Source organism: Tiliqua scincoides, chromosome 1 (assembly GCF_035046505.1).
Source record: "Tiliqua scincoides isolate rTilSci1 chromosome 1, rTilSci1.hap2, whole genome shotgun sequence".
NCBI classification, from domain to species: Eukaryota; Metazoa; Chordata; class Lepidosauria; order Squamata; family Scincidae; genus Tiliqua; species Tiliqua scincoides.
The window spans coordinates 9,664,348-9,677,641 of NC_089821.1; the positions used below are offsets into that span (position 1 = coordinate 9,664,348).

General features: G+C 42.3%; 1 protein-coding gene across 2 annotated transcripts in view; it reads left to right on the forward strand.

The window, feature by feature from the left end:
• The window catches only part of CDIN1 (CDAN1 interacting nuclease 1), a 176,182-nt gene that overhangs the window by 79,614 nt on the left and 83,274 nt on the right, over positions 1 to 13,294 (forward strand). For both annotated transcript variants that reach the window (XM_066632359.1, XM_066632369.1), the window contains exons 6-7: positions 9,323 to 9,402; positions 9,745 to 9,794. In XM_066632359.1, the coding sequence (XP_066488456.1) occupies positions 9,323 to 9,402; positions 9,745 to 9,794 (130 nt within the window). The remainder of the gene's footprint in view (positions 1 to 9,322; positions 9,403 to 9,744; positions 9,795 to 13,294) is intronic.

A 13,294-nucleotide genomic window follows, 5' to 3' on the forward strand; every position in this document is an offset into this window, starting at 1 on the left:
CTGTATGGATATCCTTTCTCACCTCTGCCGTGAACCTGATTTTCCCTGAGCATGCATCTACTGCAATGGTTCCCAAACTGTGGGTCGGGACCCACTGGTGGGTTGCAATTTGATTTTTGGTGGGTCGCCAAAGGGTGCTGGAAGGATCGGATAACTAATTGCCTCCAGTCTTGAGGCTATTCGAAAATCAGATACTGTAACTGCTAATTACCCTGCAAAGAGCTCAGCTTCTGCAGTTTGCAAGCATGTGTTAATACAGGCAGATAAATCTCTTTCTTTTTTCTGGTTATTATTACAAATAAACAAGCAAATTAAATTAAAATATTATTTCTTTCTAGATCTCTTTTTTTAAAAGGCTGGTAAACCTAGGTGGGTCCTGATAGTGTTGTAGTAAAAAGTGGGTCCTGGTGCAAAAAATTTGGGAACAACTGATCTACCATAAACCTGCTGCCTCCATCTTGTCATCTGTTGTTCAGTACTCATTAAATACATGAGATGCAGAATAAGCCAGAAGCCCGATAAAGCAGAAACCTTGGACCTGTGGAAGCTTAACATTAAACTGCCTAAAGATATTGCATAGTAATTGATGATGCACTGAAATGTGTTTACACAATAGTGCTGTAGAGAAGGGAGGCAGGAGGTCTGGTCTAGAGGGTAGAGCCTCCATTTGCCTGAAGATAACATCCACAAGGTCGCCAGTTCGAGGCCACCGGCACCTTGCGACCTTGAAGCAGCTGACAAGCTGAGCCGAGTGATTCCATCTGCTCTGAGTGCGGGAGGATGGAGGCCAGAATGTTGCAACCAGATCAGAAAGAAACATCTGAATATTGTGGTTCTTGAAAGATAGAACCTTCTTTCAATTGTAAAAATCCCTTTGAGGATTTAAATAGCCTGCCTATGTAAACCGCCTTGAATAAAGTCTGGAATAAAGACCAAGAAAGGCGGTATATAAATATCTGTATTATTATTATTATTGTATTGGCAACATTCAGTCTCGAAAGACTATGGTATCGCGCTCTGAAAGGTGGTTCTGGCACAGCATCTAGTGTGGCTGAAAAGGCCAATCCGGGAGTGACAATCCCTTCCACACTGGGAGCAAGTGCAGTCTGTCCCTGGTCTGCCTCCCTGGCTATGGGCCTTCCTTCTTTGCCTCTTAGCCTCAGACTGTTGGCAAAGTGTCTCTTCAAACTGGGAAAGGCCATGCTGCACAGCCTGCCTCCAAGCGGGCCGCTCAGAGGCCAGGGTTTCCCACTTGTTGAGGTCCATCCCTAAGGCCTTCAGATCCCTTTTGCAGATGTCCTTGTATCGCAGCTGTGGTCTACCTGTAGGGCGCTATCCTTGCACGAGTTCTCCATAGAGGAGATCCTTTGGGAAGCGGCCATCATCCATTCTCACGACATGACCGAGCCAACGCAGGTGTCTCTGTTTCAACAGTGAATACATGCTAGGGATTCCAGCTTGTTCCAGGACTGTGTTGTTTGGAACTTTGTCCTGCCAGGTGATGCCGAGGATGCGTCGGAGGCAGCGCATGTGGAAAGCGTTCAGTTTCCTCTCCTGTTGTGAGCGAAGAGTCCATGACTCGCTGCAGTACAGAAGTATACTCAGGAAGCAAGCTCTGTAGACCTGGATCTTGGTATGTTCCGTCAGCTTCTTGTTGGACAAGACTCTCTTTGTGAGTCTGGAAAATGTGGTAGCTGCTTTACCGATGCGCTTGTTTAGCTCGGTATCGAGAGAAAGAGTGTCAGAGATCGTTGAGCCAAGGTACACAAAGTCATGGACAACCTCCAGTTCATGCGCAGAGATTGTAATGCAGGGAGGTGAGTCCACATCCTGAACCATGACCTGTGTTTTCTTCAGGCTGATTGTCAGTCCAAAATCTTGGCAGGCCTTGCTAAAACGATCCATGAGCTGCTGGAGATCTTTGGCAGAGTGGGTAGTGACAGCTGTATCATCGGCAAAGAGGAAGTCACGCAGACATTTCAGCTGAACTTTGGATTTTGCTCTCAGTCTGGAGAGGTTGAAGAGCTTTCCGTCTGATCTGGTCCGGAGATAGATGCCTTCTGTTGCAGTTCCAAAGGCATGCTTCAGCAGGACAGCGAAGAAAATCCCAAACAAGGTTGGCACAAGAACACAGCTCTGCTTCACTCCGCTTCGGATGTCAAAAGGGTCTGATGTGGAGCCATCGAAGACAACAGTGCCCTTCATGTCCTTGTGGAAAGATCTGATGATGCTGAGGAGCCTGGGTGGACATCCGATCTTGGGGAGAATCTTGAAGAGGCCGTCTCTGCTGACCAGGTCGAAAGCCTTTGTGAGAGCTATGAAGGCTATAAAGAGTGGCTGTTGTTGTTCCCTGCATTTCTCCTGCAGTTGTCTAAGGGAGAATACCATATCAGTGGTGGACCTGTTGGCTCGGAATCCACACTGCGATTCTGGATAGACGCTCTCTGCAAGTACCTGGAGCCTATTATTATTATTATTATTATTATTATTATTATTTAGAATGTCTGAGTTTTTCATTTAAGGCCCAGTGAGGTATCATTAACTCAGTATCTCCAGGTCATGTTTCCTCATTGTTGCGTTGGCCATTTATTTCTTTCTGTCTCCCTCTTTCCTTGTGTCTCTTTCTATGAATCCTTTGCATCAGGGAACCATCTTACTCCTTTCTTTTGTAAACCTCTGTGAGGTCTTTGTTTTAAAGTAGCATATAAGTACATTGAATAATTAGAACAGTTTACTGTGTGAATAATTGCTTTCATATGGCAATTATTGATGTCACTCATTATGGCTGTTGTGAACATGTAAGGGGCATGTGTACAGTCTCCATGTGATGGTTTGTGCGCTTCGTAAGCTGTTCATTGTATCATGGAGTTACAGGTGAGGCCTCTTTATCTGTGGATTTGGCACCCGCCATGAAGGCCAAACCCCTGGATCGCCCCCTTGCCAACTCTCCAGACACAACTGTAACCCTGTTCTGGTCGTGTGTGGGAGGTTTTCTGAGCTGCGGAGAAACTTTTGGTTTACCAGAAGTCGTCTGAAAAGTGTTCTAGGGGCTATTCTGAGCCCCAGATAGGCCATGCAAAGTGGCCTGCAGCCTCTCCAAGCCTCAGAATGGTTCCAGATGTGACCAGAGCAAGGCTTCAGTTGCATTCAGAGTAAAGGTGGGCTCAGAAAACCACAGATAACCATGGTTTTTGGTATCCATGCGGGGGGTGGTGTCCAGAACTGAACCCCTACAAATAAAGAGGCTTCACCTGTACTATGAAAAGAGTTCTTCACAAGGATGCATTTTGGGTAGCATTCCAGGGGGAAGGACAACCTGTTCTGGTGCTAACATAAAAGACCTAAGTAGATTTGACTCGCCATCCAAAATAGACTCTCTTTTTCCTGCACATGTGCACACTCATCCTGTCTCTTTAAGTCCTATTACAGTCTCTTAGAGAACAGTCATTACATAATCCTGTCGGTACAGCAATCTACAACAGTAAGGCTGCAAACTATGCAGACTTCCCTGGGAGTAAGTCATACTGAACACAACAAGACTTACTTTTGAGTAGACTTACATAGGCTTGTGCTAGAAGAGACTGTAGAGAGGATTCTTATGGTCCAATCCCATCCAGGATTGGGTAGGCACATAGAGGCACTTATGTCAGCGGAACACAGTTCCACTATTGTAAAATGGCTTCTGTTGTCACATTTTTTGGAGTATAGCCACAGTTGCCGACAGTATGGGGGTGCCCCTGCTAAACCCAGGTAATTCCAGCTGTGGCTGGGGTAGGTGAAATGGGGTGGGGGATTGTGGAACAGGAAGGAGACAAGGAGAAGGAGGGGGCAGATCGAGACCAAGAAGAAACTGGTGGCTGCGGTGTTGCTGATTATCGTACCCCACTTCCTGTCTGATGCAGATTAGATCCATGCAGGCCGCAGAAGCTTACCCTTGGAAAACAGAACAAATGTTCCCTTATCTGGAGGAGACTTCTGAGGACTGAAACTCATCTGCAGGATGCAGCGCACACCCCATTGATACAGCTGTATGGGGGCAGGGGGAGTTAGGTAGGATTGAGCTGCACATCACCCTCCTGCAATTATGGACCTCACTTTCTATGGAGGTGCAACTAAATCTGAGCTTTATTATTAAAAGCCTTATAATAATCAAACTCATTCAATTTTGGTAACAGGATTCACACTTGTGGATGAGGGTACTCAGGAAGAAACATTAATTGTATCTATTGTAGCGATGGCCACTTCTGTATGAGTATATTGTGGATTAAATAGAAAGAAATAAAATTATACAGCAAACTGCAGATATAACTCCTGAGATAGATTATACCGTCTGGTTCAGTTTCATTCTTATTTAGCATTCAAATTAAAGTAATGGCAAGAAAGATTTTCAAGCATTTGCAGCTTTTTTTTTTTAGGGGCAGTTGTTTTTGGCATTAGAAAAATGTAATGCAAACTCGGCTTACCATGAGAATGTGGCTTGATGTTTAATAGATGACTTCGGTTTATTAAATTTTACTGCCATGGCTTTCCTCAACTAAGTTTCACATAACTTCAAGAAAATAATTGAGACTCCCCAGTCACAAGTGAGTACTTGCAATTAGTTATATTTCCATATGTTCAGCTAACATAACTTATTAAAAATATTTTAATAAGATCTAGTTTTTAAAAAAAAACAAAACACGATAGCATTGTGTTTTCTAAAAATGTGTACAGGCTTCCCCAGAAGCTTCATCAGGCTTCCCAGTGCCTTATAAGACATTAAAAATTATTTCCAGTTTCTTCGTGAAACTGGAAGTCATGTTGTTTGCGTGCCAAGCTCAATCTGAGCTCAACAGAGGCCAGGGATGGACATCCTTGTCCTCCAGAGGGGGTGCGTGTGGGGAGGGGATGAGTGCGCTGGTGAGGCTGGGCACAATCTGGGGATAACTTAATCCGCAAATACAGGATCCCCAGATATGGGGGCCCTGTGTACAGGTGAAAAAGTTTTTCATTATACAGTATTTGTCAGGTTCTGTGCTCTCTTTTATTCTTCTGACCATGTTATATATAAATTACTCAATTTAAATCATTGAAGTTGTGTTGTGTGTCTTCTCTGCACATCTTTCAATCTGTTTCTTTAAAGTCTACTTCAGCATTCCCTGTTTGACTTTATATATGGGGGACTTATAAAAACAATTTTAAAGTAACAATTTAATACACCCCTGCTGGCTATTCAAAGCACCACCTTTCTAAAGTGATGATTCTCTTATATTTAGTTTGGGGAGACTAACTGTCCCTGTCTATCCCAGCATATTATTCCTCCCACTGCCTGACTGATGGCATCTCTCCTTATATTGTGGGCCTCTTTCACACAGGGAACTATGTTCTTATTTCTTCGCTACCCTTTGCTTGGGAACTTCTTGTCAAAAAGAAGTATATAAATGTTCTAAATAAAAGTAAAATACACTCAGTCTGGTCAAGCTATAACCAGGCTTCTCTGGCTGCTCAATATTGGTGCTGGATGGATGCAGTGATTGGCTCCTTTGATGACACACCTTCATTAGGATGTTTGCCTGTGAATGACAGGCTGTGTCTGGGTTTCCATGGATCCTGTTAGCATTACTGGGAAGGGCTGTGCCGGCATGGCATGGCCAGGATGGTCTTGGGCGATGGCGGCTAGTGCGCTATCAGTGGGGCATCCAAATAGGACTGCACAGTTAATGTCTAAAGTATGTAGTGTCAACATGTTTAACATAATGTCTGCATAGGGACTAATATGAACAAGGGAAAAGAGTTATCTCAGAGGTATCCCTTCAAGAATGTCATTAGACTGGGATCCTTCTGAGAATAATGGAGAAGATTTATTAATTATTGCTAAATTGTTTTAATTATTGTTTTTAATGCTGTATTTTTAATTGCTGTAAGCCGCCTTGTGTGCCCTTTGGGCATAAAGGCGGGATATAAATTAATAAAATAATAAAATAATAATAATAATTTAAAGTGGTTATCAGGGACTTCCTTCCCATCCCCCTTTCTTTCTCTTTAAGTGGTTTACTTTTGTCCTTCTCTCTCACAGTACCTAGATTTAAGTAAGGGATTTGTGGTCATCACCTCCTGAGCAGTTCCAGGAAGCACCAGTGTCCTCCTAGGGCAACTCAGCTGTGCACAGTGCCCAACATCACAGTTGGTTCTAGACCCAGAAAAGCTATAATTAGTACTGCAAGTTTTTCTCTTTAATTGTGAAATTTAACCAAGGTTAAAGGAAGCATCTAAAACCTTAACTACTTACCAAAAAGTATTTTGAACTTATTAGTAACACACCAATAACTGGTAATAGCTTGAGTTTCCCCAAAATATAGTCCCAAAGTCTATTGCAGCAATTTTCAGCCACTGTGCCGTGGATGGTCCACAGATGTGCCATGGGAGTTTGGGGGAGTGTCATTTATTAATAGGGCAATTGGGGGATGTGAGCCCCCTACCAGCAGCATGGTGTGCTTTGTCAATGGTAAATAAAACTGATGGTGTGCCTTGACAATTTTAGCACCTTGTCAGCGTGCCATGAGATGAAAAAGATTGAAATCCTATTGGAATTATTGGAAAGGAGGAGTGGTGTTGCAAGGGCCTGACTGGTATAAGATGACTGGTATCTTGAACTGAAAATAAAGTCACATAGAGAAAGTCTGTCTCTCTCAGTGTGTACATGTGCTTATATATGGATGATGGACCAAAAGGGAGAACTGTAATGAATAGAGTACCAACAACACAAGACCTTTAAGAATTGAGGTTTCAGAGTTGAAGAGGCATGGAAGATGTAATATAGCGGCATCCCCATGTGTCTGCAGGGCATGTATTCCAGTGCACCCCCCCCACGGATATGGGGGAATATTCATGCTCCCTGCACTCATTAACTTTGTTTTGATTCTTACTGCTAGCACTAAGCTTGATCACGTCTTGCTTTTACTAGTTGCTATAAGCATGAAGCTTATAAATCGACAGGGAGGCAGGAAGCCTCCATGCTTAAATGAATGACCAGAGAACGTTAACAGGAAGCAGAAGCTCTAGCTGGTTCAAATCCAAGCAACCCATGCAAGACTGGAAGGCCTGGGAGTGGGGGTTAGGATTCAGCGTGCGCTTTCCTGCCAGTCCCACCTCCTCCCAAACCTAATCCATCTCCCATTTTGCCCTCTAATGCCCAAAAACAACTTCTCATCACCCCCCGGAATTATGTCCAAATTTTATTGTCCACAAAATGCATTTGTCCACTCTTTTTTCCTGTATTAATTCCACCCCCCGGAATGCATTTGTCCAGTATTATTATTTCTATATTAGTACCATGCAGAAAATCTGCCCACACTGATAGGGAATTTAACACTGAAACACTTGAGGTTTAACCAGCATGCTGACACCCTGTTCTTTATCATTGTTGTTCCCATCAGCAGAGATCTGTTTGGTGGTTTCCAGGACATAGCCTTCTGAACAGTTGTCCCCTGTTATGGAATTTCTTTCTTAGGGACATCCAAATGACTTTTTCACTCCTTCTCCTTAATAAGAACTTTAAAACATATATATTAATTTTGCAAAGCTTCTCCCTTACATATTTTAGGTATCTATGTTTTCAGCTGTTGGTTTCTGTTTTTATTGGCTGCTATATCTTTATCTGTTTTATGGCAGTTTTATTGTACAGTTTGTTTTTATGTATTTGTAAGATACTCTGAATTTTTTTAAAGTGGGATAGAAATTCATAAAATAAATAAAAAGCCTGCTGAAAGAGATGAGGTAAAGACATGATGCACAATTTTGTAGCTTATTCTCAATCTTTTAACCATGATTAAAGGGTTCAGGAGCTATGCACTCTAGTTTTGCCCTGGTTAGTGAAGAACTGTATATCTGCAGCCACTTTCTATGGCTTTTTGAGTTTTCACTTATGAGTGAAAGTCTTCTGAATGCAGAAGAGTGTGGTGCTCCTTATACAACTGTTAAGCTATGCTTAAACATTCATGCAGTTATCATTATGCATCTGAACAACATTGTTATTTCCTGAATAACAATTGCGGTCCCATTCACAGTTGTACATACATTGAATGCAAATGGATAAATGAAATTTATATACACAATTGTGTGTAGGAGTACCGCAACTTCGTAAATCACACACATTGAGACTCTATTGTTGTTATCTTAAAGTGGTTTTGGATATAATATAATGTAGGGCAAATTTAAAAACAAAACAAAACTAGAGCAGCTTGCACTTCCTATTCTCGGCATACTTACAGCCCAGTCCTAAGCAGAGCCTGTGCTGGCGGAATGTGCGTTCCACTGGTGCACACACAAAAGCGCCATTAAGTGCTTTACAACATGAAAAGACCCAGATGTGCCAGCAGAGCATTCCACCAGATGTTCTCAGGCAGCTGTGGTCAGTACAACCAGGAGAGAGCCAGGGTGGTGTAGTGGTTTGGGAGGTGGACTCAGACCTGGAAGACCCAGGTTGAAAGCCCCCCTCAGCCACGAAGCTTCCTGGGTGACCTTGGGCCAGTCACTTTCTCTCGGCCTCACCTACCTCACAGGGTTGTTGCGGGGCAAAAAGGAGGGGAGCAGCCAAGTACACCATCCTGAGCTCTTTGGAGGAAGGGCGGTATAAAAACATGATAGATAAATAATACAACTGCCAGAACAGTTAAGTCCAGTGGAGGGGTGGGGAAGGGTGGGATTGATCTGGGTGGGAGTGGGCTGATGAAGCTCATGAGGGGGCACCAGCGCACACGGTATACAAACCCTCTTTCCAAGCTTCATCCACCTACATGGATCAATGCTGGTGCAGGTCCAAGTTTGACCCATTGCTGCTCCCAGGGTTTTAACCCAGGCTAGGAGATAAATGTCACCTTATCCTGAGGAGACCTCCAGAAGCCAAAACTCCCCTGTGGGATGCAGCAAGGCCGGCACTCTTGCTGCTGTATCACCATGCAGGGGTTTCGGTAGGATTGGGCTGTAGGTGTGATAAATTGCTCCATAATTGTTCTTTAAAACTTGAGAAAGTAGTTGGGATTTTTTTTTTTTTTTTTTACAAAAGCAGCCACTGTAAGAGACTACCCACCCCTATTTTTCCTCCACTAAACTGCTCTTGTATCTATTTTGATCCCAACGGTAAAATTTGATTTAGTCATTATAAACATAATGTTAAATGCGAAGAATATTTCCGCTGCCCGTGGTGTAATCAGGAGATATTGATATGTGAAGACAACCATCCTGTTTTCAAAAGCGTGCTTCTTCTTTTTTTTCTTCATTCCCTGACAGCTGGTTAGTGACATGTTTACAGCAACACTAACAATATCATCTTCTTCTTCCACAGCTTCCAAAACTCTTATAAACAGTATGCTGCGGGACCCTTCTCAGATTCCAGATGGAGTTCTAGCAAGCCAGGTCTATCAGGTATTCATCACAGCCATCCTTTTTCAGTGGCAATGCTGTTATCTGCCTAGCAGTGTAAAGGATTTTAAACCTCATTTAATTACTGTCATCATAATCTATCACTGAGGTCAGAATGCTCCATAAATGGCAATGCAATATTTGTGAAGAGCCCATTTCACTTTTTAATAGGTTGTTTTTTATAGAGAATTTTTTTTTAAAGCATACAATTTTTGTTTTCCGTGACTAAATCGGGAAAGCTTTTGATGGCTCTTATGAAGAAAAGCAATTACTGTTTTTGGGATAGTGTTTAACTGTTATAGTTCTGTACTTGCCCATCACTATACTCCTCTTATTTGTCTGCAGTGTACTGTGAATGACTATTGTTATGGACCACTGGTGGACTGCATCAAACAGTATCCTTTCTCATAAAATTTTAGGTGCACAGTTGATGAGCTTAGACTCTGTGGAGGAGACGTGTCTCGCTTTAACCTGACATAAAGTTCTGCTTCACAAAGCACATATCGTACTCCTCTATTTTACATTCAATCAACTACTAGAGGGTCACCGCAGACCCCATCTCTTATGCTGTTTAACTAAAATCAGATATGCCATATGAAAGTTGTCAGTTCAGTAGATATATATTTCCTGTACTTAGATGAAATGCGTTTGCTGTTGGTCACATGCAATACATAATCTTGTATTAAATTATTAGCTGTCATAACTTACACAGTCTTTTGAGAATTCGTAGCTGGTTTGCATTTTCCGTTGAACAAAGTGTATTTGAAATTCTCATGTAAAATCTTTAAAATCTTAAAAAAAATTTAAATTGCCAATATCTGACTTTTAACAGTACCCAGTTCTTGCTTCTGTCCAAAAAGGATTCTGCCATTCAAGCTTGTTGGTGGAAATAGATTGGCGTGTAAAACCATCATCATGGGAGGAGTTCAAGCTTGGGACCTGGATAGTATTTCAGAGACTACTTGAGGGATTGGCATGAAGAGAATTTTGCAGTGGAGTGAAGTAGTAGTATAGCTTGAGGGGGGAAATACAGTAAGTACTGCAGGTGCCACGAGGTGTTGTGTAAGCAGCGCCTCCCACTTGCCATCAGTCTTTCCAGGCAGCGGTGGCAACATGCAAGAGACATTGTTTGATTCGACGAAAACCTACACTTTGCCGTTGTTGCCTGGAATGGCTCCGATGGTGAATGGGAGGGACCACTTACACAGCGCATTATAGTGCCTGCAATACTTACTGTTTTGCCCCGCACCCTCTTACTACACTACTGGAGTGAAGACTTGTTCTTTTTCAAACCATTAACTGAAATACAAGTGGGACTTCGGTATCTGCTGGGGTTTGGCTTTAGGACTCTGCAAATACAAAAAAAAAAGCATTAAATAAAAGCAGTTAAAACAAAACACAGGTCAGTCAAGCAGTCAATTAGAATTGCTATTTTGCAGCTCGCTCAGAGCTGCAAAGTGAGGCCTTCCCTTCACTGGTGATTAACCTCTTTCTCGTTCCCTTGTTCAGTGAGCCAAGACAGAGGGAAAGGGGGTCATTTTTCTCTGAGCGAGCTGCAAAATAGCAGCTCTGACTACCTAGAAAAGTGGTTTTTATAACCAAAATTGTAAAGGGACTTTCCCCCCCTTCTCCAGGGATCGGCAGGGTCCTTCTTATCTGCAGTGGCCATCAGTGTTGAGTCTAATCAGTGGATAAAAAATCACTGTATAAAAAGGTTGGACCTCTAATTGCCCAGAAAGCAAAGTTGTGCTGTGTTGTTTGTTTTATATAGGATCATATTCTTCAATAATCTTGCGATTGAAAACGTGATTAAAAGGTGTTTTCCAGTAGAATCTGAAGCAACTACCGTGCATGTTAAGATCACCTTTGCTTAGCATGCCACACTTAGCTGATGAGACCAACAAAGCCAGCAACTAACAGAAAGAACACATGAAAGGGAAGCCATCTTCTCCAAACATTGTTGGTTAAACATATTTATGTGTTCAAGAAAAATATATCTTGAAATGTCTCTGTTAGTTTCTCCTGGATTAGGAAATGGTTGAGGTCCAGGAAGAAGAGAGTGGGTGTCAATGACCAGTTTTCACAATGGAGAGAGGTTGGAAGTGGAGTGCCCCAAGGATCTGTCCTGGGACCTGTACTTTTCAACCTGTTCATAAATGACCTGGAGGCAGGGCTAAGCAGTGAGGTGGCCAAGTTTGCAGATGACAGGAGACATTTCCGAGTGGTGAAGACCAGAGACTGAAGAACTCCAGAAGGATCTCTCCAAACTGGGAGACTGGGCAGCAAAATGGCAAATGTGTTTCAATGTAAGTAAGTGTAAAGTCATGCACATTGGGGCAAAGAATCAAAACTTTACATATAGGCTAATGCAGGGGTATCAAACATAAGGCCCGGGGGCCGGATGCGGCCCCTGAAAGTTTTTTATCCGGCCCTCAGGCTCTCAGCTGCTGAGCAGTGCTGAGGTGTTAACACTGAAACAGCAGCCCACATAAAATTGGGCTTTCCCATATCTTGAAATATGATCAAGATTTGCATATTTTCTCTTCTGTCATTTGCAGTTAATGAACTTCTATATGAGAGCCAGGTGCTGATTTCTGGCCATCAGCTGCTTAATGATGTCACTTTCTGCTTGATGACATCATTTCCGGCCCTCAGCAGACGTCCTGAATGCTAACTTCGGCCCTCTATGAAACCAGTTTGACATCCCTAGGCTAATGAGTTCTGAGCTGTCTGAGACAGATCTGGAGAGAGATCTTGGGGTCCTTGTGGACAGCTTGATGAAAGTGTCGACCCAATGTGTGGCGGCAGTGAAGAGGGCTAATTCGATGCTTGGGATCATTAGGAAAGGCATTGAGAGTAAGACAGCTAATATTGTAATGCTGGTGTACAAATCGATGGTAAGGCCACACCTGGAGTTTTGCATCCAGTTCTGGTCGCCACATCTCAAAAAGGATTTTGTGGAGATGGAAAAGTTGCAAAAGAGAGCAACCAAAATGATTACTGGGCTGGGGCACCTTCCTATGAGGAAAGGCTATAGCGTTTGGGCCTCTTCAGTCTAGAAAGATGATACCTTACTGTGTGGGAATATATTGAGAATATATGTTGCTGAATTAAGCTACAATCCTATCCGCACTTTCCTGGGAGTAAGCCCTATTGATGATAATAGGACTTACTTTTGAGTAAACATGCATAGAATTGGGCTCTTAGTTGTTAATTTTAAGGCATACAAAGTAGCTTAAAATCAATTTAAAGTTAAGGTTTTAAAAGCATAATGTCTTCTAAGGATTGCATATTGATTTTAAATACAACTATCTAATTATATATGCATGGGCTAAAGTATGAAGTCAACCTCTTTGTAAATGCCAGGAGGCTATTTTTCAGTAATAGTTCAAATGCTTACGGGAAACTAGACTGCTGGATTGCATGAGTAGAAAATGGCTTGTGAGGTTATTTACAAGTTTTGCCCCACGGTCAGTGCTGTACATCAATAATAGGTATTACTATAGACTAAGTCTAAGTGTTTCTGCTTATGGGGCATTATAAATTTTGCTTGCAGAATTTGTCTTATTTTTGCCATCATTCATTTCCTTTTTTTGGCGCCGTCATTGCCAGCAGAATGTAATATAATGTAATGTAATGTTCACTATTTTCTATTACAATGTTATTTTTATGCAGTGAAGTTTCTTATGACTTTTATTGTCTAGCAATAATTGTTGCTAGAAATTAGTGATTCACAATCAAGAGAAATCTATGCATAGTGAAATGCATATTTATATTCTTGTAAATTCAGGAGTCATTAGGGTTCCCCTCCTCCCCCCAAAAACTTACGAATTATAGTACTTGAAATTACTACTGCGATGGACAATGTCAGTGGAAGGACTTGTGCAAAGATAGC